A 27,327-nucleotide genomic window follows, 5' to 3' on the forward strand; every position below is an offset into this window, starting at 1 on the left:
TCATGAGTAGTAAGCTCCAACTAAGGGACACAGTACCTGATTTGCATAATTAATTAGTGTGATGGTAAATGTGGGGAATAGAACTTCTTAATTTTTTTATTTAATTATTTGATAAAATATAATTTTTTTATTTTTTAAGTAAAATAAAAAATATATATACAAAAATACTAAATAATAAAACATCACACTTTACTAAATAATTAAAAAAAATTAAGAAGAACTACTCTTAATAAATGTGAATACAGTGATTAATGCTGTTGAAGTGGGTGGGGTACGTCGTCCGTGTGCTTCAATCCAGGTCTTTGCATTTGGTAACCTCGATTAACCATGCATCGAAAGTGATTAGTCCCAAATTACATTTTAATTTCTCCATGCTAGCTATTATTTTAAGAATTTAACAATCTTGTATTCTAAGAATATATATATATATATTAAGAGAATAATAATAAGAAAATTAAATTTTTTAAAAAGAGAAAGATCTTCAAGTGGGTGGATTATATTAAACCATTTATTTACTATATAATACATACAAAATTAAGTTTAATTTGTTATATATTTGTATTAAAATTTTAGATGTTGGTCATGTATTTTTTTAAATAAATACGCCACGTGAATAAAATCTATTTTTAAAAGTATGTTACTGCAATGTAAAAGAGATATAAATAACGCTGTATTATTATTAAATGTTAAATATAATATGTCAGGGACTGACACTGGTTAAGTCTATCGATCTCTGTGGACTATAGTATGGTATAGTACAGAAGACCAAAACGAGTGGCTGGAATATGGTCAAGGTCAACAAAATTCACCCATTAATTAATTTATTAGTACGTATATATATATAAACTATAAAACATGGCGAATCTGAGGTATATATGTATAGCATCAGCATGCATTACACACCGTTGTTTGCGTCACATACTTTCCGAGTACATTTTCATTTATTAATTCTGGGTGGATTGGTAATTAAATCCCAACACCAAATGGGAGTTGAGTGTTTCATGCAGTTTATCATCAAAAGATACCATGCAATAATAATGCATCTTTAGAAAGGATATATCTTTTCCATCACATACTTTCCACTTTCCAGCATCACAATATGTTTTCTGCACCCGTCAAAGATAGTGAACACCATTTGCCTCTACATACCATGTGTGAATTGAATCGCTATTCTACTTATAATAACTTTTCTCTTAAATTAATTATTTATACTTGTGGAACTCATCACCTAATTAATTAGTTTAATTTATACATAAATTATTGTTATTCAATATGTTTTAGTGTATCTATCGTTGTATACATCTGATTGCAACAGTTATTAAGAAAAAGTTTGATAGGTTAATATGGGTTCCAGAGTTTTAGTCTTAATACTGAATCTACTACCTATCTAACTCGAAACTATGTCTGCCAAATTGGAGAAAACTTTGTATTCAACCGCACCTACCCAATCTAACTACTATTTTGCGAGTAAAGTAGCTAGATCCAAAACAAAATAACAACAAATTAAATATGTTGCTAATAAAATTAAACCCCATGTTCCAACATTAAGAAATAAGAAATTCCAGTTAATAACAACTAGTAAATTAAAGATACAACTTTCATTATTTAAAATATAATAATTGCTCGGAACATTCACATCAACCATTCCACGAAGACAGACATACATACAATACAAACAAAAGCACATGTTTAGTTTTCTTCTTTAAGCAAAAAATAATTTTCATAAATTTGCTTTTAAAATACTGAAATAAATACTTTCAAGTTACAACACATTTTAAGAAAAAACACAGTAAGTCTCCCAAATCCAAGAGTAAAGAATGAGGTGATGGTGAGGAATCTAATAATAATGACTATGCTAAGTGTGTATTAAAATTAATTATTAAAATTAATTATTAATATAAAATATAATTAAAATATAAATATATATTAAAAATAAATTTAATTATATATATTTATATATAAATATATTAATAATTAATTTTAGTGATTAATTTTTATATATAAATATTATTTTTAAAATAATAAGGGGCCGTTTATCATGTCAATAAAATAACAAGAAACGACAAACTGCTACAAGAAGTAAACGTCAACCCTGGCACCCTAGTGATTTAAAAATGTTATATAATAATATATAAAAAATCAAGTGTATAATATAATAAGAGAGATTAAAAAAACTCTTTAATTTAAAAAAAGCAAAATCAAAATCCTCCTTAAAACCTTGGGTCAAAATTAAAATCGTAAAAATGATGATTTTAAAAAAAAAAGGAGAATTCTATGGTACTTACAGCAAAAATAAGCATAATATACTGACCTTACGTGTCAATTAATGAGAATTGAAGGCAATTTTGTTTTTAAAATGAAAAAAATTAAAATAAAAGAAAACGTTCTAATAGTACGTTAATGAGAAATACAATCATACATCACGTCAATCTGTAATATTTTTAATTTTATTGGAATTGATGCATTTATGGCCTCATTATAAAATAAAAAATAGGATAAATTATTAGTTATATTTGAGTAAAAGCTGAAATTAAAATAATTTTATTTATAAAAATATACATTAACTTAATATTTATTAAAATATTTAATTATTTTTTTAATTTTTATAATTTTATTAAATTTATAATTAAGTTATTATAATTTTTTTAATTAAATTTTATATTATTTTTAATTAAGTTTTTACTAATTTAAAAATATTAAAATTAATGGAATAACTTTTTACAATGCAAGTTAAAAATATCCACAATTAAAAATCTATTTAATCTTTGAACACATATTTTTTTAAAAAAAATATTTTATTAATTTTTATATTTTTGACACAAAAAAAATAACTTAAAGAAAATAACTAATATTACATAAATTAATAAATCTCTCCTAAATAATATATTTTAATAAATAAAATATTTAATTTATTTATTTAAAAAAATATTCCCAGAATTTGTATTATTATGATACATTATTATTTTAATTAAAATAAAATAAAATTTATTAAAAATTATATTAATATGATAAAATTATTAAAATAATGTAATAAATAATTTTTTTATTAAAAAAATTTTGCATATAGACGTAATAGTTAGTTTCTTTTCGAGAGATATTTTAGAATTTGAAATTTTTTTGTTATAATTTAATATTTTTTTTTCATTTAAAAAAATTGGTCTCAAATTAAAATTTTACAGGTTGAGGTAATGTATGTTTGACTGACTTTTTTAAAATATTTTTCTTTAATTTAATTTTTTTTATTTTATTTTAAAAAAATTACCTTCAATCTTCCGTGACTAACACCTAAGATCAGTATATCATGCTTATTTGTGTGATAAGCACAGTAGAACTTCCCAAAAAAAAAAGTTTAAGACCATTTTGATTTTGGGCCAAGTTAGACCCACAAAGAGGAAATATTGTTAGGTGCCTGATCCTCCGAAAGATATAGACAAAGCATTAAAGGTAGCTGAGGACTCCATCTGCATGTCTTTGAAATGCAGTAAACAGAATTCCCAAAAACAAAAAAGTATATATGAGATTGTGGATCTTGCTTATGAGACCTAACGAAGAAGAAAAGGTGCGGAGACTAGTGAGTGTTGGTTCAACCGTGGTTGGATTGCTGTGTTACTCTTACAGCACCAATTTCATCCACCTTTTCGGAGAGTGGAACTGGTGGAAGATCTTTCTTTACCTCTTATTCAGTTGCCTCGTTTGTTTGGCCGTCTTGTTTCATAAAGCATGGAATATCATTCCCCACCAGCACGAACGCCTTTCGAAATTCTTGGTTTTGACCTCCTCCACTGTCTTCTTATTCTTCTCTGATAGAGCTTCGAATGGGGAATCAGATGCATACGGCGTCATCTCGTACGTTGCCTTCGCCGTCATGTCCCTTGGTTGCAGGTTCAGTGAACTCCTCACCGTGTTCACGGGAGCTCTAATTGTACAGCTCATGGGAATCAAGTTGTTCTTAGGTGCTGTGGGAGTGGTTTTATGCTTCATCTTCATTGTTCCAGCTCCCTATTTTGTTGAAACCCAAGGTCAGTCTCAGCCTTCTAATCAATTTCAATCCTCCAGCCAAGATGAGCATCAACAAGTAATCGTTGACATAGATCCGCGGGTGGAAGATGAGGAGTCGGTGGAGGCGAAGACGAGGGAGTCGAAGGTTGAAGACGACGAGGTGAGGCAGAGGCCGGCGACGACGACGGAGTCCACGGGTGAAGACGAGAAGGTGGAAACGAAAGCGGACGATTTCATAAACAAGTTCAACAAGCAGCAGCTGAAGCTGCAGAGGACTCGTTCCAGTATCCGTTACAAAGAGATGCTCAAAGCAAACTGGGGAAAAGACTAAACGGCCCTTCCACACCATTAGTAATTGTGTATCTTCATAGAGATATATATAGTTGGGTGAAGTTATTGTATTTGTACCAGATCAAATTAATGAGAGTAGGATTATGATGATGATTAATTATAGGTGCTTCTATGTCAGATTGTATTGTATGATTAGTAATAAAATTAAAGTATCTTCTTCTAATGAACTTGTCCTATAATACCTATATTATTAGTTCTCTGATCTGCATATTTTAAGAGTACTTGAAAGCTAATATGATTAATTTTTTGCAACTAATAATTGATATTTACCTTTTCCCTAAAGAATATAAAAGTAACTTTAATTTCGGATTTGATGTGTATTTTGCGTTTTGATTATCATTTGTCCAGTTCATCCCTTCTTTTTCTCCACCCATTAAAAGACTTTTTCTACAATGTTGTCACTTGTCAGCAAAAGAAATCAAAATAAATATGTATATTTAAACAAAAATATTATTTGTATACAAAATCAGACATTAAAATTAGTCACTAATATATTTATATATACATATATGTATAATTTAATTTATTTTTAATGTGTATTTATATTTTAATATATATTTTATATTTTAATAACTAATTTTAACATTACTCATATTTAAATTGTGTCTGTATAAGCTACAATAATAAAGGTTTATTACCGTTGTTCTTACCAAAGATTCGATTATATTATATATAACAATTTTGTCGTACATTTAAATATTTTCGACAATTAAATCCAATTAAATTAATCTAAACTCAACAAAACTCAATTTTATTAACAAAAACATCTAGACACGCTACAACTCTCATCATTATTGTGAGCTTTTTCATATGTAAAAGAAGAAGAATGTTAGGGGTCAATAATTTTTGTGATTTGTAGTCATCAATAATAATTTTAATTGTATAAAATTTTATCCAATAATTTATTTTTTTTTTAGTTACATCCTAACCAAAATTTAACAAAGCTGCTGATTCCATAGACTTTTCCTTAAAAGAAATATAAATAACGCTGTATTATTAAATGTTCAATATAATGTCAGTGACTGGCACTGGTTAAGTCTATCTCTGTGGACCAAAACGAGTGGCTGGAATATGGTCAAGGTCAACAAAATTCACCCATTAACTAATTTATTAGTACGTATATATAAACTAAAAAACATGGCGAATCTGAGGTATATACGTAGGGAGATGCTACGATAAAGATGCCATTTTCATTCTTTCATAAAAACGTTTTTATTTTGTGGTTGTTATTGATTTAAAAGCGTATTATTAAAAGTGTTGCTTAAAGAGAAAGTATTACCCTTAATTGTTAACTTGGCTCTGATACCAATTTTTCATTTTCGATTTTTTTTTTAATTTCTTTTTCGAAATTTCTACTAACTCTTCGTATTTTGCTTCGAATAAGTTTATAATATGTATAGATTCAATTGGTGGCGCTTTATTTAAAGGATTTTGATAAAAATAATTTGCAACTTCATAATCTAAAGTATTGACCATTTTTACTATTTCTCTTGTATTTATTATATGATTATTTATTACTAGTCCTTAATATATATTTATAATTCTGATTTCATATTTATAGTTTTTTAATTCTGATATAATTTTTATCATAATTATAATATTCTTTTTTGCATGGATTATTGTATATCATTCTTCATTTTTTCTTTCAACAGCTTTAATTCTTTTAAATCATAATATGGTTTTCCAGGCATTTATAAATTTTTTAAATTTAATTCCAACTTGTTTATATTTATTCTTATTTCTATCTTTTTTATTATAAGATCATCAATTTCGATCTGAAGATTATTTAATTCTCTTTTATACTATTCTATTTTACTTTTTAATTTTCTCGCTCTTTTTCTTTTTATTTTATTTTCTGGTTTTTCAATTTTTTTATACTTCATAAATTAGGTAATCTTAAAATAGTTTTGTTTAACATTATTTATTTTAGAATTTCTACAAACTCTATCATCGCTTCATCACTATTTTCTATAGATTCTATTAATTTTTCTAGCTCTTCAACTTCTCTTTTCAACTTGTCATAGATTATTTTTAGAGCTTCAAATGCTCTTTGATTTATTTCAGAAAACTGCAAATAATTCAAACGATTTTCTCTTTCAAATAGCTCTTGTTTCTTATCTTGATAAGTTACATATATTTCTTCTTTATTTATTATCATAATTTAGTATTTAGGGTTTCATTTAATTTTTCGACCTTTTTTTGTTAATTCTTTTATTTTAGAATTTTCTTCTTTAATCTTTAACTTAGATAAACTTAAAGGGCTATTAATTTTAGATTCTCTTATTTGAAAATTCGATGAAACCAATTTTTCTGATGGTTCTTTTAATAATAGAACTGGATTTTCAATAGCTTTATATTTTGGTATTTCTGTTTTTATAATTTTCTGAAATAATTCATCGACATAAATTCTTTCTCTGTTCTTAAATATTATACTATGATGGCTATTTGTTAAAGCATAATTTATTGCATATGTAATTGAAAATGGTTCATCATCTTGTTCCATTAAATTCTTTCTGTGAAATTTATAAGCCAAACTTATAGATCTTCCAAGATTTTCAGTTGATAAAGGTATAGCATATCCAAGATGGGCATTAAATTTAATATTTACGTTTGCCAGGTTTCCATGAACAATTCTAATTATTTGATCTATTGGGTCATCAGTAATTCTTTTGTCACAGATTGCTAAACTTATTGGTGAATTAATTCCTTTCATATATGTAGATTTGATTAAGACTTGTATAGTACTAATATGAATCTATCCAATTTTAGATCTTTTTTGTTGATCTTTAATTTTCTCAATCTGTTTACTTAATTCTTCATCGTTTATCAAAGCTATTTCAAGTTCTCTATTGGCACATTTTATCTTTATAGGGAATTCAAGTTGAATTTTTTCATAGTATATTATATTTTTTCTATTAAAAACTTCTTTTAAAAGATTTTGTTTATTAAAATTTTCATTTGATTTGAGATTTAATTCTGTTTTTAGAACAGCCTGTTTTTCATTATCTAATAAAGCAGTTAATCTATAATAATCAGATTCTTCTGTTAATTCTAAACTTTCTAAATAATTCATAACTAAAAGACTAGGATGAAGATGTACCTTTCTGGAGAAAAACTTCATTTATTTAGTATATTTTACATAAGGTGTTTTTATCTCCAGAGGGGAGATTGTAGATACTAACTCCAAAGGGAAGTTTTGAACTATTTTTTCCTAAGAGAATTCTTTGTCAGACTACAGAATCGCCTCGGCAGCTTCCTCCTTGCTCTCCTAGCATATGAGTACTCTTAGCCTTCTGCTTTCTGTTTTCTGATGCTTCTTCAATTGCCTAAGCAACCTATTTATAGTAGTTGGGTCTGATGGACAATTCCCATCCTTACCCTTCTTATGACGTCATTGTTTGTTATCTTGCACCAGCTACATTATTGGTGCTTTATGACCTAAGCGCTTACGTCATTATGCAATAATGTTGAGGGATGCTTCAGATGCACTGTCCTCTTCTTTTATCATGTGGGCTTCAGATGTACTGTCCTCTTCTTTTACCATGTGGGTTGATTCCGTTTCATTATTGCTTTCTTCAGATATTTCTGAGGCACATAGCTGGCACTTGTGGTCTTCTCTATCTTTTATCAAATAGCAGAGATTTCTCTTTATCCCTTCAGGGAGTTTTTCTAAAAGTCCAGATAAGTTGTAGAATGCTGATTCAAATTCCACCAAGAGTCTCATCTCTCTTTCTTCAATTTCATTTCTTTTGCTGGACACGAGCAGAGTATTTCTACTTTTATAATTAATCCTTGTGTGAGATTTCTTTGTTATTTTTTGAGTTCTTTCAAAGACCCTTGCTAATGTGCTGGCTAGTCTTCCTTCATGGCTGTAAATTGTTAAATCTTGAATTTGATCAATTGGTTGAAAATTTCCTGGGAAGACGGACATGAATATTACTTGGTGTGCTGGAACCAAGCATTCTTCTTCTTCATTAAAAATAGGTTGACTATTTGTAAATTTTAGGGATACATCCCTCGGATTTACATTGTCAATCATATTTTTAAATCTCTTTACTGCATCAACAAATCCTGCAGGAAACTCACTAATAATTTTTAGATCATTAAAAATTAAAATTGTATCAATTATTCCATACTGGAAGAACTGATAAGGGTCAGATGGGAAAGCATCTGGAAAGATAACCAGCTTTGTTAGCTGTTCTTTGGTAATAGGAAAATATCCCAAAATTGCCCTTTTTTCTTCAGTCCAATTCAGGACTATATTAAGGGTTTCTCTGAGATTTGATCTACAGACCCTTTTCTTTTCCTTGATTTCAGCTCTTGTAGGAATGTTTCTTATTATTCCTGTTCTCTGGGTTTGAATTGGAGCTTTATCTGCTCTTTTTAGGGTTTGCTCTGAATGAAGAGCTTCATATTCCCTGAAGGATTTTTTTGCCTCTTCCAGTGTTAAAAATCCTCCTTTGTGAATTATTCTTGATTGATGTGTGAATGGTGCTGCTTTTTCCCAGGCATCATATACTTCTTTCATGGGGCCATTATAAATTACATAATATTTTTTATCCTGGGTGGATTTTTTAATAATTTCAGCAATTGTTATATTTTCTGAAATTTTTTCTTCACCTGATTTGTCCACCATGCTTAGCTGGCTGAACTCTGATGGTTTCGGTTGTTGTGTTGATTTCATTGATTGAATGACCTTTTTGAGAGATTGGATCTGCGTTCTTATTTGCTGACAATGCTTGCATTTTTCAAGCTCTTGCTCATATTTTTGAATTTCTTGATCTAATGCGTTGTAGACGAACTCCATTCTCTTGTTAATGTATCTGCAATAACATTTTTGTCACCTTTAATATATTCAATCTTTATTGGATATTGTAACAAAAATAATTGCCATCTTACCAATCGTCCATGATTATAATCAACTTTTAAATTATATCGTATGAAACCTGTTAGGTAACTTGAATATGTCCTTAATGTAAATTCTCTGGGTAGTAAATCAATTTTTCATTTTTTAAGAGATTTAATTGCTGCTAGAGTTTCCTTTTCATGAGTAGTATATCTCTGTTCTGTTGGAGTGAAAGTCCCTGAAATATACCTGCAAAGTAATTCCTTTGGGGAATATTTATAATCTAGTGATTCTTTTTCTTGTTCCAAACTTCTTATAGCTTTCTTAGCTTTTAGACATCCTGACCAGGTTATGTCTGAAGCATCTGTTTCTACTATTAAGTAGTCGTTTTCTTCTAGAATATAAAGTTCTGGAAGTTTTTCACATAATTCTTTGACTCTTTGAATTTGCATACTATCTTTTTCTTCCCATTTCCATTCTTTTTTAGTACTTATTTTTGGAAATAAGCTTTTAGTGTATTCTGTTATATTCTTTAAAAATCCTTGATCAGAAATATAATTTATACACCCTAAAAATCTTTGTAATTGTTTTCTATCTTCTATTTTATTAGGAAATAAATTTATCTTTTCTAAAACATTTGGTTGAAGTTTTAGCTTTCCTTGAGTGGATAGAATTAATCCAAGGAACTCTATTTCTTGTTTTGCTATTCTTGCTTTCTTTTTACTAAGAACTAATCCTTTTTCTTTACATCTTTCTAAAACTATTAATAATTTTTGAAGATGATCTTCTCTATCCTGTTTTGTAAAAATTAATATATCATCAATGTAAACTAAAACAAATTCATTTAACTCTTTTAGATTTTCTTCCATAAATCTTTGATAAATACCTGGGGCTTGTTTTAATCCGAATGGTAATACATTCCATTCATAGAGCAACACACTTGTTGATTATTTTGTTGGGCAAGTAAAAGCAGTTAATTTCTTTGTTTCTTCGTCTAGACGAAGTTGCCAATATCCTGATTTTGCATCAAGAGATGAAAATCAAGTTGCTCCTTTGATTTTTTCTAAAATATAATCTTTTCTTGGAAGTTTATGAGCATCACCAATAGTTGCTTCATTCATCTTCTTATAATTAATTACCATTCTTCGTTTTCCCTTTTAATTTCATTATTGTTTTCGACATAAAAGGCTGGAGCCGCATGAGGACTTTTACTTAATCTTATAATTCCTTTTTCCAAAAGATCTTTACATTCTAATGAGAACTCTTCTCTATCTCTTGCGGAATAAAGAATTTTATTTGGAACATTTATCTCTTTTGTAGGATCTTTTAATTTAATGTTTACTAATTCTTTATTTGTATTTTTAATATCTAAAGGATTTTCAGCACAAATTTCATCCAAAAGTTCTTCTATCTTTATTTCAAGATTATTTTTTGGAATATTTATCTGAAAGTATAAATTTAAATAACATGTTTCTAATATAGAAAAAATTTTAAATTTTAAGATCTTATCTATAGTAGTAGTTGGTATTTTTATACGTTTTAATTTTTGATTTATTGAAGAATCGTGTGGAGCTTTTAAAACTATATATGTTAATTCTTGAATGAATGGATGATATAGCTTTAAAAAGTTATTTCCTATGATAAAATCTATTCCAGAATCTAACATATATATAGATGGAACAATGAACCTATAATTTTGAATAAATATTTCAGCCATATCTGCTTTTTGGTCAATTTTATGTATTGATTTGTCAGCTATTCTAACTCTTAATGGTTTCTTTAATTTTTTCCAATCAAGTTTTATATTTATACTAGCAAAGCATTGTGTTGCTCCAGTATCTATGAAAGCATTTATAAACTTTTCTATTATTTTTATAGTAATAAATGTGGCATTATTACTCAGTCTCTGAGTCTGTTTCTGAGACATATTCAAAAATATAGTCTAAGTTATCATCAGATTCTTCTAATGGTTCCATGAAACAAGACTTAGCGATTTCTATTTGTTTGGTAAGGTTATTTTTATCCTTCTTTTTTGGACATTCATTTGCATAGTATCTTTCTTCTTGGCAATACCAACACTTACAGTTTTCTTTTTTATTTGGGCAATAGTCATTTTTTTGTCTTTTGTTTTTATTGTTATTTCTTTTTCTAAAATACCTCTTTTTTTCTCCGGTTTGGATAGTATTTTCTTTTTTTAAATTGATATTTTCTTTTTCTTTGAAAATTTTTATTAAGACCATATTTTTGAGGTATCTCTTCATTATCCTGACAGCAAATTCTAATTATATTTGCAAATCTTTTTTGAGTTGCTTCTTGCATACAACGTTCTTTTATTTCCTCTCTTATTACAGAGGTTGCTCCACAAAAATTATTTTCAATTGTCCCTCTATTTATTTCTCTTATAAATCTTCCCATTATAAATTCATTAGCAGGATATGGAAGTTTTGTTATATACATACTAAGATAATGGTCTTTATCTTCTTCTTTTAATTTATAATAATGTATTCTATATTCACATATATAAGACTCCACATTACATAAATCATATATCTGAATATTAGCTAAATGATTTTTTGCTTCTTGATATTCTTTATATAGAATCATCATTATATGTAATATCTTATCATATGCTGTTGTTTTTGTTGCTAATTCTTCTATTATTTGGTTTTCTATTGATGTCATATAATCTCTTACAGTTCCTTTAGTATGAAACCCTATGTAATTCCAAATATCTCTTCCAGACAATTCACTAAGTTTTGGATTAGTAAAAGCTTCTAATAAGAAGGAATTCAACCAGTTCTCAAAAATTTCTTTTTCATTCTTTTTACAGTCTAAATCGAGCATTCTTTCTCCTTCCATTTCCTGGATTTTAGGAACGTATTTTGATGGTATTTTTGTATATTTTGAATATTTATTTATAAACCCTTTTTTAAAAGCATAATTATCAAAACCTGTTTCCCATTTAAATTGAGATTGATTATCCTTAGATGTTCCAGCTTCATTTTTTACTTGTATCGGAATTGATGGTTCTTCGTCACTTGAATAATCTAGGATGTGTTCTTCATTTTCTATATTTTCAGAATTTACTAATTCTTCTTCTATTTGAAATCCCTGTTCCATAATATTATTTTCTTGAGCCATTTTTAATTGTTTAAAAAGCATTGTAACTTCTTCTAATTTTTCTTCAATATTCATAATTTCAATGGTGGTTTTACTTTTAATTCTGTTATGTTAATTATATTTTGAAATTTTTCTTCTTTGGGATTCTCTTTCTGAAAGTATTTATTTAATATCTGTTTGATTTCGTTTATATTATGTTCCTCTCTTTCCTTATTTCTTTGAAATTTTATGGATACTAATATTTCTTCAAGTATATCTACTATAGAATTTAATTGTGGGTTAAAAATATGATAAAGATGTGGGGAATTATTTTCATGGTAACATTTTTTAGAAATTCCGTGTGAAATATAAGTTTTTTCAGGTTTTTGAAGTCCTTCAATAAAACTTATAGTAAAATAAAGATTTTGAAAAAAATCATTTTGTATTGATTTTAAGAATTCAGTGTCATTACAGTTAACATTAGTTAAAATCATTAGTTTTTGATCTATTAGTTTTGATAATTTAATTATTTCTTCTCTTAAATCTTCTAATTTACTTTTTTTCATTAGGTGACGCTTTTCTTTATGAAAAATTATGGTTTTAAGTGAAAAGTGTGGCTTTAGAATGTATGGTTTAGATTTTGGCACGTAGGAGTTTTTACCATAAAATTGTTTTTGGGATCTTTATTTAAGTGGTGTCCATATATATATAGCATCAGCATCCATTACACACCGTTGTTTGCGTCACATACTTTCCGAGTACGTTTTCATTTATGAATTCTGTTAATTAAATCCCAACACCAAATGGGAGTTGAAATTTAAATTTCTGAGTGTTCTCATGCAACTTATCATCCAAAGATACCATGCAATAATAATGCATCTTTAGAGAGGATATATCTTTTCCATTACATACTTTCCACTTTCCAGCATCACAATGTGTTTTCTGTACCACTATAATCTCGTCAAAGATAGTGAACACCACATGGCATACGCATATGCCTCTATATACCATGTGTGAATGATTGCTATTCTACTTATAGACTTATAGTAATAGTAATAATAATTGTTGAGAAACATAATACTAACCAAGTTAATTATTTGGTTTTCGTAGCTCCTTCCTTGAAGCTAAGAAGAGGGTTCTAGAACTCATAAATTTCAAGTTAAGTTTTCTCTTTAATTATTTATAATTGTGGAACTCATCACCTAATGAGTGTATACATAAAGAGAAAGTATTGTTATTCAATATGTTTTACTAGTGTATATCGTTGTATACATCTGATTGCAATAGTTATTAAGAAAAACTTTGATATGCATGTTGTTTCTTTTTCTTTTAAAAAAAAAATATTAATATGGGTTCCAGAATTTTAGTCTTAATATCAAATCTACTATCCTATCTAACTCGAAGCTATGTCTGCCAAATTGGAGAAAACTTTGTATTCAACCGCACCTACTCAATCTAACTACTATTTTACGAGCAAAGTAGCTAGCTAGATCCAAAACAAATAACAACAAATTAAATATGTTGCTAATAAAATTAAACCCCATGTTCCAACATTAAGAAATAAGAAATTCCAGTTAATAACAACTAGTAAATTAAAGATACAACTTTCATTATTTAAAATATAATAATTGCTCGGAACATTCACATCAACCATTCCACGAAGACATACATACATACAATACAAACAAAAGCACATGTTTAGTTTTCTTCTTTAAGCAAAAAACAATTTTCATAAATTTGCTTTTAAAATACTGAAATAAATACTTTCAAGTTACAACACATTTTAAGAAAAAACACAGTAAGTCTCCCAAATCCAAGAGTAAAGAATGAGCTGATGGTGATAAATCTAAATAATAACGACTATGTTATATGTACAATAAAATTAATTTTTAAAAATATTTATTAATATAAAATATATATTAAAAATATATATATTAAAAATAAATTTAATTATATAATTTTATACATAAATGGTGGCTAATTTTAAAGAATTGCTTAACGTATAAACAAAATAACAGAAAACGACAAACTGCTACAAGAAGTAAACGTCAACCATGGCACCCTACAACTCATCTCATCGTCACTTATAAATTTCTTCAACCTTTTTTTGAGTTCATTTACTCTTCACATACAGCATCTATGGCAGAACCAACAGCTTCAATGACGCTTCTCATAGCCAGCTGGTTAACACCTTCTTCCCTCTTCATCTTTGTCAACCTCGTAATTGGCACCATTGCCATCACCTCCCGCTTCACCTCCTCCCACAACAACCGAATTCAAGAACATGAACTCCAACACCCTTTCACTCGCTCACCCTCCCTCCTGCAACGAGTCAGATCCTTCAGACTCACTCATCAATACACCTACGACACAACGCCGAGTACTGCCGAATCCGGTGAGTTCACTCAGCCTCAACTCGTTCGAACATCCTCGCTTTTGGAACGAGTCAGGTCCTTCAATTTCAGCCTCCACAAACACGAAACCACGGAAACATCACATGCAGAAAAAACAGATCATAACCAGTCCCAGGCCCAGGCCCAGGCCCAAACCAACCAACCGGAATCCGAAGAGCCGGAGAAACCGAAAGAAGTACCGCAGCTGAGTCGAACTCCGTCGCTGTTGCAGCGCCTTCAGTCTATGAACTTGTCGCGCCTCTACAAAGGAGAAGAAGAACCCGAACCAACCGAGGCAAGTGGTTCGGGTTCGGGTTCGGATCCGAGTCGGAAGGATGCTGAGATGAGGAAATCAGCGAGCGAGAGGGTGCATAGCGGGCGGGAGGAGGATGAGGAGTCGGTGGAGAGGCGGAGGCCGGCGACGACGAGGGAGTCGACGGGTGAAGACGAGGAGGTGGATGCGAAAGCGGACGATTTCATAAACAGGTTCAAGAAGCAGCTGAGGCTGCAGAGGGTTGATTCCATTCTCCGTTACAGAGAGATGCTCAGAGGAAACTGAATCCGCCATTGATGATGCAATGTGCGATGCTCAGCGAGTAACGTATTTTGTCTTATTTGCGTCAGGGGAAAAGACTAAACTGCCCTTCCACACCATTAGTAATTGTATGTGTGTCTTCACTCTTCATAGAGATACATAGTTGGGTGAAGTTATTATTGTACCAGATCAAATTAATGAGAGTAGGATTATGATGATGATTTATATATAGGTGCTTCTATATATCAGATTGTATTGTATGATCTGTAATAAAATTAAAGTATCTTCTTCTAATGAACTTGTCCTATTCTCTGCATATTTTAAGAGTACTTGAAAGCTAATATGATTAATTTTTTGCAACTAATAATTGATATTTACCTTTTCCCTAAAGAATATAAAAGTAACTTTAATTTCGGATTTGATGTGTATTTTGCGTTTAGATTATGAATTTTGATTATCATTTGTCCATTTCATCCCTTCTTTTTCTCTACCAATTAATTAAAAGCCTTTTTTCTACAATGTTGCATTCTTTTGTATGTATATTTAAATTGTGTCTGCATACGCTACAAGAATAAAGGTTTATTACAGTTGTTCTTATCAAAGATTAGATTATATTATATATAATTATTCTACTCACAAAATAAGTTAGCTAGGAAACTATGGTAAAAATAAGCATGTGTAAATGATGAATTAAAAATATGTTAATGGTTATTAGTAAAGATTTTCACGGTATTTAAATTATAAAAAGACTGATTGAGATATGTAAAGCATCAAGCATGTGATAGAAGGTGGAGGAACTTAAATTATAATCTCTTGATGATTATATTGAAGAATACTATATATCTCTTAAAATTAGCTTAATTATGTTATTTGTTGTGCTTGTAAATACATGCAGTAGGTCATAGATTTCTGCATGCGTGCTCCTTCGGAACAACTTTATTATAATTATCCAAAAAAGTTGTGTGCTTTGAGAAAGATGATGGATGCATGTTGGATAAGTTTGCATGAAAAATAGAAAATTATGTCTTGATTCTATTCTAATCACACAGCTAATTATGTCTTGTCAAGATAGTAGCTAGATGTGTACCACATGAGAAAAATTAATCATTATATATTTATATATAAATATATATTATTTTATATATTTTTAATATGTATTTATAAAAAAAATTAGTTAATAATTAAATTTTAATGTACGTATAACATCGTTAAAAAATAAAAATAATTCACTTGGATTAAGTAGACAATGTAAATATATCCATTCTTTTCTCTTTTAAAAAAACCATGTGTTTTTACTTTTACCATTGTAGTGTATAAAAATATTAGAACAAAAAGGAAAAATATTTGATATTATGCATGTAGTCTGCCTCACAAGGCACAAAAGGAGATTTTTTTATTTAAATATTTTATTTACAAAAATATATAAATAGTGAAATATTTATAAAATTGCATTATTTCGAATGGTCAGTACCTAATTTTTGTCCTAATACATATCTCAAGTACATCCAAAATATGACTTGATGTCATCCAGTCATAGAATGAAATCTCAGACGTCGAGATATGTTCGTTTTTCAGATATACCCTCAGCATCCGAAAGAATATTGGAGAACCTACAAGTTTTATTATTTTTATTGATAATTAATCGATAATATTTAAAAATATAAATTTAAAATATGTTATTAAATTACTAAACTAAAAAAAATTAGACAGTACCGAGTTCTTATATTTAGTGGCTTATTTCGTTTCAGCACGCACGTGCCATATCAATACTAGTCATTATATTTTCTTGGAATACAATTCAACTATATTTAATTATATTTGTTTACCCGCCACTATACGTGATGAAGTGTAAAGGTTAGGGCCTAGATAGACTGGACCGACCTAAAGTTGTACATATCTAATGTTATTACTTCACGTTTCTGAATTCTAGGACAAGGAAAAAATAAAATGAACCAAACTACGAGGACGAGTGGACGACTACTTCAATATTAATATTAACATAAACAACATTTTGCTTATGGGATATTATTTTCTCATTGAAATTTGGGACTAAGATTTTATATTTTTTTTTCTTTTAAAAAAAGTCAAGCAGCCCATATATGTATGTATATTTAAATAAGGTGGATTCTATGGTGCCTTTCATTGTGGTGCCTAAATTGCCTAACTTGTCTTTATGAGTAAAAAATAAAATGAATAAAATAAAAGTAAAATATTTAAAATTTATTAAACATTATTTCTTTGCCTTTTTTAGGAAGTTAGACAATATGTCTTAGATATCATAGCATTAATCTTTAAATAATTATATTACGTGTACATTAAAATTAACTATCAATATATTTATAATATAAATACATATTAAAAATAAATTAATTAAATTACATATATTTATATATAAATATATTAATAATTAATTTCAGTGATTGATTTTAGTATATAAATAATATTTTATTATTTAAAATATGTTCATGAGCGTCCCGGATCTCTCATAGCTTTTACTTACATGAATTATATATGTAATGGAGTGTGCCTGTGTTAATAATATGAACATTATTGTTCAATAAAATTAGGGGTGGCAATATGTACTCTATCTGCGGGTATTCAATTCGACTCCACCCGATCAGGTAGGGTTGCCAACCCGATTCGCAGCGGGTAGGGTAGGGTGTGGGTAGAGTTCTCGTGCGGATCGGGTAGGGTGCGGGTTGAGCCTCAACCTTACCCGACTAATCCGCACTCTATATATGTTTATGTTATATACTTATATAAAAATATATTTTAAGTGGATGTTGAATAAAAAACCTCTCACTAAATGCAAAAGATCCTTAATCACTAAAAAAAAATCATTAATTGATAATTTAATATTTTTTTTAACATAAAAATCAGTTCTATTTTAAATTATCATCAAATTATATAATAATATTATATATTTTTTGTAACCTGCGGGTAGGGTCGAGTACCCGCGGGTTAAGAGCGAGTAGGGTTAGGGTTAGGATATTCTCAACCCGTAGGTAGAATAGGGTTAAGTTTATATAAAAATCTCAACCCGCAAATAGGGTTAGAGTTGTATTCAAATCCTAACCTATCCTATCCATTGTCACTCCTAAATAAAACCTATTCTCTATCTTAAAATTTATAAGGACTATTATTTCAATGTCAGAAATGTTGTTTTCATGTACAGAAAATATAAATGTTGTGCTAATTGAAATAAATTTAATTGTTCGAGTGCTAAAACGTAAAAATAAAAAATGATCTCCTGCGTATATACATATAGTATAACTTGGTAAACACTGTACACATAATGTCAACCGTATAAACCATATATCATCTGTTATTGACTTTGACATACATATATATTGTACGTCCCTCATTAAATTAATATCAAGAAGGAACAATAAAATATTTTTTGAAAAACAAATAATATGCATATCTTGGGCATTTGACCATAATATTTTAAACTCCGTCCAAAGGCAGCTTGTTCGGTTTGAGAAAATTAAATTAAAGATAAGGCATGAAATTAAACAAGAAAATCCAAATGCAGGCGTGCGCAAAGTAACGTACAAATGAAAAAGCAAATTTCACAGATCCAAGGTTTAATTTTATAAAGTATTATTCGAGTTTAATTTTAGTATATTGATAATATATAAAGTTTTATATAATTATTTATTTTATATATTTAAATAATATAAAATTAATTATTTTTTTACTACAATGACAAATACACAATTAATTATTTTTTATTCTAATAGTAAATGAAAAGTAAATTCTTATTATTGTAATCAATTTCATTACGTCTAAATCTTTTATAATAAATATTTGGATACTAATATTTGTTTAACTTGTTATGGACAAAAACAGCTATTTTTAAGGTTACTATATCATTACGTTATGAATTCGTTAAAATCTCACGTAAATATAATCAAAGGACATATAAATCACAACAAATTCAGTATAAAGTCAATCAATTTGGGTTAGTTGAGTGGTTAGCTCACTCGTCTGCTTAAATAAGTGTTGGGATTACCATTTCAATAAATTATAACTTATATATATTAAAAAAAATTAAAAATACTATTTATACACCAAAATCAACCACTAATGTATTTATGTATAAATACATGTGTGGTTTAATTTATTTTTAATGTGTATTTATATTTCAACATATATTTTATACTGATAGTTGACTTTAGTGGCTGATTTTGGTGTATATATAACATTACTCTAAAAAAATATAAATTTTATATATTATCTATCCATCAACTATAAATTTTTTATTTATGTCATACATCAAAATTATATGTAAAAAATCATTATAAAATTTTAAATAATTAAAAATATTAATATATATATGTAAAATTATATATTATTATTTCATATATATATATATATTAAATTATTAATACGTATATCTTATATGTATTTAATTTATATATTTAATATTATATATATAATTAAGCTAGTTCACGAGTTAATAAATTGAACTTATCTAAACTTAAATTTGGCTCATTTAATTTTGTGAGCTCAATTTTAAACTCAAGTTCAGTTTAACAGCTCACAAATTCAACTTTTTAAACTATTAACGAATTGAGTTTAAACTGATTTATGAGTTAATAACTTGACTCAGTTCTAACTTTACCTTTCGATTTGGTACTATCAACATTTAAATTAACTATCAATATTTAAGTTAAGATATTTGAATCACTCAAACTGATAACCTTAGCACAGGTACGAACATAACTATTAAACACGTACTTTTTTTATTTTGTTAATTAAAAATAATTTAAATACAATAATAATTACGAAAATATTTAATAATAAAAAAATTTAATTAAAATCAGTAAAAATTTCTTTTATTTAAGTTCTGTCTTCTTTTTTTATTTTTGTCAATCTAGTATTACCGTAAATAGTATTGTACTAGCTTAGTAGTGCATGCGTTGCGTAGTTCCAAATCAAAATAAGCACACAGAAATAACCGGCAACGACGTCGTTACACGCGCAAAAAAACCCGCAACCTTTTCCTCATCTTTGTGCTATACTGCTATATATATATACATTAGCCATTTTCATCAATTCATAAAACCAATTCAAAAGCATAGTAATAATAATCATAATAATAATAAATGGCTAGGATTTTTGTCCTTACTCTGTGGCTAATAATAGCGGTGACCATGAGACATATTGCAGAAGCAAAAGAATGGTCACTACTACAAGCACCAACTGAAATTCAACAAAGGCTTATTCGTGACCCTCTCTCAATTTCACTAGCCTCTACCGATTACGGTCACATCATTCACCAAAACCCTACAGCCATCTTCGCACCAATTTCCGTTACGGACATTTCTAACTTGATTCAATTCTCAAATTCCCTTCCTATTCCTTTCGGGATCGCGGCCCGAGGGCAGGCACACTCCGTTCACGGGCAGTCCATGGCGCGGGACGGGGTAGTGGTGAACATGACGGCTCTGAGGGAGGGGAGAGGGGTGGTTGTTGTGGCGGATGGCGGTGCATTGGGTCGTCCTTATGCGGATGTTGGTGGTGAAGAGATTTGGATTGATGTTCTGCATGCAGCACTTAAACGTGGACTGACGCCGTTATCTTGGACTGATTATTTGTACTTATCAGTTGGTGGAACTCTCTCTAATGCTGGCATTAGTGGCCAAACCTTCCTTTTTGGTCCTCAGATCTCCAATGTTCATGAATTGCATGTCATTACAGGTATCATCTCTTTCATCCCTTATACTAACGTGTTTAGGTAGAAACTCAGATACAGTTAACTTTACGTGAAGTTGATAATTCAGAATCATTAGATAAAAATTTAGTCAAATCAATCAAATTATTTAACCATTTTATATCAACTTTATATAAAGTTGACTAAATTTAAGTTTTTATCATGTGTTTATTAGGTAAAGATTGCAGTTTTTTACCATGCAATTGTATTTATGTGAAATTGATAGTTGATAATCATGAGATTATTTACCAAATTTGATTAAATTATTATGGAGGATGTTCCTATAAAAATACGTAAAATATTTTTTTATAAAAACATTTATGTGTTGTATTATTATTGGACGTATTAAAGAATATGTTATTTTTAAATTTCTTAACAAATTAGAATAAAACCAATTTTTTATAACAATAACAATAAATTCAATTGTTACCAGATCCGGTCGAACCGACCAATTTACATAACTCATTGAATCATGGTTTTTCTTTTGTTTTTTTAAAACAAAAATCAGGGATATATTTATCTTTTTATCAAAAAATTTAAACATGATTCGGTTTAGATTGTGTAAATCGGTCGGATCAAATTTGGTCTAATAATTATAGTGCGGACAATTGGGTTTAATATTTTTGCTATAATAAACCGATTTTGTTCTAGTTTATTAAAAAATAAATTATTAAGTGGTTTAATAAAGATGTCCAATAATATCATGACACATATAAACGTCTTTAAAAAAATACATTTTTAGTGTCTTTATCGAAGTGATCTCCGATTATTATTTAATATTTTTCAACTATTAATCTAACATGAAAATAACTATACGTAAATTTTTATCAAATTTTTAGATAATTTATTATATTTAGTTAAATTATTATCTCACTATTTTTTATTATTAATTTTATATAAAAATAACTCGATTTAATTATATTAGAGGCAGCTACGCATGCTAAGACAATAATTAAGATATTAAAACGTATTATATGTTAAATATATATAATTAGCTGATAATATTATTAAGGATTAAAAAAGCTTAATACTAATAAGCTAAATGTCTTCTATATATTTTATTTGGTGATAAAAAAATTTTAAAATTAAAGAAAGAACTTATATAAAAAAATATATATTACCGAAAGTCAATATATATATTATAGAGAGAAAGATAAAGAAGAGAGAATTGTGTCGCAATATACTAGCTTATCATATATACGTCAACAGAAAACGAAACAAACATGTAATAGGTAGTTATATTAGTTTTTAAACTTTGATTCTTCGTATATGACTAAGCCACCTTTTAAAATTTTGAAAATACACACAATAGACTAAAGGCCATTAAACATCTCTGAAATATTATAAAAAAGAAGCACACAAATAATTTTATTGAATCAAATGAAATTCAATTAACAAGTTGTTTAAGCGTATTCAAACGATAAGTCACATCATTCATATCTTTATAGAAGATTTTAAACTCGTCATTTTATGAATGAGATATATATAGGTGAGATCAATTTTATGAATGAATTTTGACCTTATGATTAAAATAATAAAATCTGATCCAAAATATGGTAGTTCTTTGGAACTTCGATAGGGTCAAATTTCAAAATCTAAAAGAATAAAATCTGATATATTGCTTAATGCATAAAGAAGAATGTTCTTTCGGGTTTAATTATCCGATCCACAAATATTTTTTTTTATATAAGGATTCTCCACTAATATTGTTATTTAATTAGTTTCTGACCCGTTCTTAATTAATTAACATTCATTTTCTGGTATTCAAGATCGAATCTACACCATGACAAGAAAAATATAAAACTAAAGAGAATGTAATTGTCACGTGACTTCATCATATATTTATCAAGATTCTATGTAAACGATTACATCAATGATAGAGTGCAACAAGAAATCCTAAGCCGTTTAATTAATTTGCTATGACAATGGTTAAGGTTTTAAAAAAAATAACAAGGCTATAATTCTTTAAGAGAGTGTTTTGGCATGGTTAAAGTATTTGGAGTAGCTAGAATGAATGTATTTATTAAAAGTATTTTAAACTTTTTAACCCAAAATGTTTTGTTAATTTGAATATTAATATAAAGAATATTCTAAATTTCCAGAATTTTTATAGAATACTTTATTTAGTTTAAAATAAAGAATTTGAAATTCTCTTATAAAATAAAGAATTCTAAGAATTTCTCTTAAAAATTTGATTGATAAAAAAGGAAGCTACTCCAATAAAGACATCTAAAACGTCTTTTTTTAAAGATGTTTTTTATTAATTAAAATTTACTATATATAATTAATTAAATTGTATTATTTTTATCAAAATTAGGACAGACAAATTAATTTGACCGAAAAATGGTGAATCAAATTTTAAATCAGTCTAAATTAATATTATTTTTTATAAAAAATAATTATAATATCCTTATTATAAAAAATGACTAAAAAGTACTCCAATTATATATATATATTAATTTTGAAAACTCTAAATCCTAACCCTATGACGATAGAGAAGTAAAGGGCTAGAATTTAGAATTCTCAAAATTAATATATATATATTAGAAGTATTTTAGTTATTTTTTATAATAAGGGTATTATAGTATTTTTTATAAAAAATAATATTAATTTAGATTAATTCAAGATTTGATTTATTATTTTTTCAGTTAAATTAATTTATTTAACCTAATTCTAACAAAAATAATATTATTTAATCAGATTATGTGTTAAATTTTAATTACTAAAAAATATCCTTAAAAAAAAGTTTTAGACATATTTATCTAATTAGCTCCCAAAAAAAAAAGGAATTTGGAATCAAACTTGTCACATATGTACATCCTATCATCTTCTCTAATTGTACATACAAACAAAGAATATTTTAAAATTAATTACATGTATTATTTCAGAAATTTAATTAAATACATATGTATAATTATATATGTTTGCAGGAAAAGGAGAACGAGTGACTTGTTCTACAGATAATAACAAAGAGTTATTTTATGCCGTTCTTGGAGGTCTAGGTCAATTTGGAATCATAACAAGAGCAAGAATAGCCCTAGGGCCTGCACCCACAAGGGCAAGTATCATATTCTATTATTTATTTAATTTTCCTATTAAATTTTTTATTTAAACAAATTAAAAGTAATCATTTCAAAAAAAGATATATATCCATCCACTACAACTAGAAATTATGAGAATAGCAATCAATTTTAGCGACTAACAAAATTGGTTACTAATATCAGCTGATTTAGCGACGGATATAGGGTTAGTTCAAGGACAAAAAAAAATTGGTCGCTGAATCGGTCGCTATGCTGATAATCTTTTGCAGTGCACACATCATTAATTCTTATTAGGGGTAAAGTATATTTTTTGTCCCTAAAGTTTGACAAAAGTTTCAAAAATATCCCTAAATTTTATTTTACTTCAATTTTGCTCCAAAAATTTTCGATTTGAATCAAATATACTCTTGACGGCTAATTTTTCAAAAATTTAAGACCAATATTCAACAACAATTTCATAAGAATAACCCTCAACACAAGTAAATCAAGTATAATTTTCATGCATTATTGTTAGATTGATCTTAAATTTTTTGAAAATTTAGCCGTCAAGGTATATTTAATGCAAATAAAAAACTTCTGGAATAAATTTAAAATAAAATACAACTTAGATATAATTTTAAAATTTTTACCAAAATTTAAAGACAAAAAATATATTTTATCGTTCTTGTTAGCAAGTCACAATCACAAACTTTCTTTCAGCAAAAAGGAAATAAAAAGTTGAATACTAACTCTTGTATAATTAATTAATTAAAAAAAATGATTCTCTTCTCTTATTTATGTTTCTTGCAGGTGAAGTGGCTTCGTTTGCTTTACAATAACTTCACTGAATTTTCTGGCGATCAAGAGCATTTGATTGCAATCAATGGAAGAAACGAAACTATTGGAGCCAATTATGTAGAAGGTTTTCTTCTACTAAATAAACCACCACTAGACCTTTCTTTTTATCCAGAAGCTGATAAACCTCGCATAACTTCTCTTGTAACCCAATACGGCATTATCTATATTATAGAGTTGGTCAAATATTATGACAATACCACTCAACATCATGTCCACGAGGTAATAATAAAGTGAAGATTCACGTGTAGTTGTTTTTAGAGAAAAATACAAAACAGCTCTTGATAATTATTTCGAAAGACAACGAAATTTTTGACAAAAAAAATTCAATCCGACTCCTGATAATTACCTTGAAAGAACAACGAGACTCCTGTGTCAAAAAAAGTCAATGTTATTTTTTTGGCATAAGGGCTAATCAGTTCCAAAAAAAGATCAGGGGCCGGATTTGATATTTTTTTCTTAAAAACCTCGTTGTCCTTTCGAGATAATTATCAAGGGTCGGGTGGAGTATTCACTCTTGTTTTTATATAAAGTTAATAGTTGAGAATTATTAGATGATAATTTAGTCAAATATATAAAATTATCTAATAATTCTTAAATATCAATTTCACTTAAAAATAAGTACACGTGAGTTTATACAATAAATAATCATATACTTTTCTTTTAGAAAAACTTAATTTATAAGAATTATAATCATATACTATCACATGAAAATATGCAAAATTAAATAACTAATTTTCAAACTCCTTATTTAAAATGTTATCAAATATAATTAGATAATAGTATAAAACTTTTTACACTGTGAATGAATCAAAATTAAACTCTTCGTACTATTTAATAATTCCTTTCTTTTTGTTTCTTTTTATTACATAGGATGTTGCACTTTTGGTCCAAGGATTAAAGTTTGTACCTACGTTTATGTTTGAGAAAGATGTGTCGTATGAAGAATTTCTTAACAGAGTTCATTTTGATGAGCTGGCTCTTAGGTCGCAAGGACTTTGGGAAGTTCCTCATCCATGGTTGAATCTTTTTGTTCCAAGATCTCGAATTTCAGATGTTGATGAAGGTGTTTTCAAAGCCATCATGCTTAAGCAAAATATTAATCCTGGAATTGTCATAGTTTACCCTGTAAACCGATCAAAGTAAGTTTCTTAATTAATTAATAATTGATAACACTAATTAATTAATTGAGTGAATACCCACCCGATCTCTAACAATTACTTCGAAAGGACAACGAGGGCAAAAAAAAAAAAAAACACTCAATCCAGCCCCTGATATTTTTTTGGGACTGATTAGTCTCTGTGCCAAAAAAAATAATATTGACTTTTTTTTGGCACAGGAGTCTCATTGTTCTTTCGAGGTAATTGTCAAGAGTCGGGTTGGATTTTTTTTTTCAAAGACCTCGTTGTCTTTCGAAATAATTGTCATAGACTATTTTAAGTTTTTCTCTAATTAATTTAATTAATTAATTAACAAATTAATTCACAGGTGGGATGATAATATGTCAGCAGTGACACCGAACGAAGATATCTTTTATGTTGTGAGTATTTTGCGTGCAACGAATTTTGATAAGTTGGAAGCATTTGAAGCTCAAAATCAACAAATATTACAATTCTGTGAAGATAATGGCATTGGGATGAAGCAATATCTTCCACAAAACAAAACACATGAAGAATGGATGTTACATTTTGGTCCCAAATGGACACTTTTCAAACAAAGAAAACAAGAATTTGATCCCAGAAATATATTGTCTCCAGGACAAGGGATTTTTAATTAGCTAAGCAATAAACTATTTCGTCCTTTATTTGATATATTGTATATTGATTTGTTGTACATTCAATATCAATTAAATTACTGTCTGTAACTAAAAATTGAATGTGTTTTCTAAGCAAAAATAAATAACTAAATAATAATGCTCATAAAATCCAAGTAGCTTGTGTAAGAGTTTATGGTTTATTTGAATTTGAGTCTCTTTAAATTAGGGTTTTATTGATATGTTCCCTAAAAGCACATTTTAAGGTATCATAAAATTTTAATGTGTTAAATACATAAAAGAGTTAAAATTTTTACTATTTTACAATTAAAAAATATTTTTAAGATATAAAATAGCTAAATCAGATGGCGGAAGAAAAATTTCACCAAAGTTGGTGGGGTTTGGGCTTTGGGCCACATCTAATTAGGTAATACGTTTATTAGTGGTCCTTTCTTTTCTGTTCAAAAATATCTTCAGAAGTTATAGAGAAAACAAATTAACGCATCCATTGGGCTAATGTTTGGTATTAAAAAACTACAGTTACGGAATCGAAATGGACTTACATTCACTAAACCCAAGTGAGCCCAAACGTAATTAACAAATCTTGGCTATATGAGTTTTTCGCTGAAGCTTGTGTACCAATGTGTGTGTTTGTATGAATTAAAAAACGTTTATACAAAGTATACACATTTCTTGGATGTCAAGAAAATACTTTATTAATAAGTTCTTCTTTTTTCAACGGCTAAAAACTTCATCT

General features: G+C 27.9%; 2 protein-coding genes across 2 annotated transcripts; both read left to right on the forward strand.

Annotated features, from left to right (window-relative positions):
- The first annotated feature begins 14,218 nt into the window (after positions 1–14,218).
- LOC112722165 (uncharacterized) lies at positions 14,219–15,517 on the forward strand. Its single transcript, XM_025773134.2, has one exon. The coding sequence runs from the start codon at positions 14,435–14,437 to the stop codon at positions 15,245–15,247; it is 813 nt and encodes a 270-aa protein (XP_025628919.1). The 5' UTR covers positions 14,219–14,434; the 3' UTR covers positions 15,248–15,517.
- A 4,758-nt stretch (positions 15,518–20,275) lies between these two features.
- LOC112723638 (cytokinin dehydrogenase 3) lies at positions 20,276–26,746 on the forward strand. The gene is made up of 5 exons (XM_025775073.3): positions 20,276–20,929; positions 23,873–24,000; positions 24,773–25,039; positions 25,691–25,959; positions 26,306–26,746. Exons 1-5 carry the CDS (start codon positions 20,335–20,337, stop codon positions 26,592–26,594), a joined length of 1,548 nt encoding a protein of 515 aa, XP_025630858.1. The 5' UTR covers positions 20,276–20,334; the 3' UTR covers positions 26,595–26,746.
- Positions 26,747–27,327: the final 581 nt, after the last annotated feature.

Source organism: Arachis hypogaea, chromosome 11 (genome assembly GCF_003086295.3).
Source record: "Arachis hypogaea cultivar Tifrunner chromosome 11, arahy.Tifrunner.gnm2.J5K5, whole genome shotgun sequence".
Classification (NCBI taxonomy): domain Eukaryota; kingdom Viridiplantae; phylum Streptophyta; class Magnoliopsida; order Fabales; family Fabaceae; genus Arachis; species Arachis hypogaea.

Excerpts from the sequence above, each read along its gene's own strand:
- LOC112722165 (XM_025773134.2), top strand. The coding sequence starts at position 14,435 with ATGGCAGAACCAACAGCTTCAATGACGCTTCTCATAGCCAGCTGGTTA.
- LOC112723638 (XM_025775073.3), top strand. The coding sequence starts at position 20,335 with ATGGCTAGGATTTTTGTCCTTACTCTGTGGCTAATAATAGCGGTGACC. Across the intron at positions 25,040-25,690 it reads CTCAACATCATGTCCACGAG|GATGTTGCACTTTTGGTCCA; the intron begins GTAATAATAAAG and ends TTTATTACATAG. Across the intron at positions 25,960-26,305 it reads TACCCTGTAAACCGATCAAA|GTGGGATGATAATATGTCAG; the intron begins GTAAGTTTCTTA and ends ATTAATTCACAG.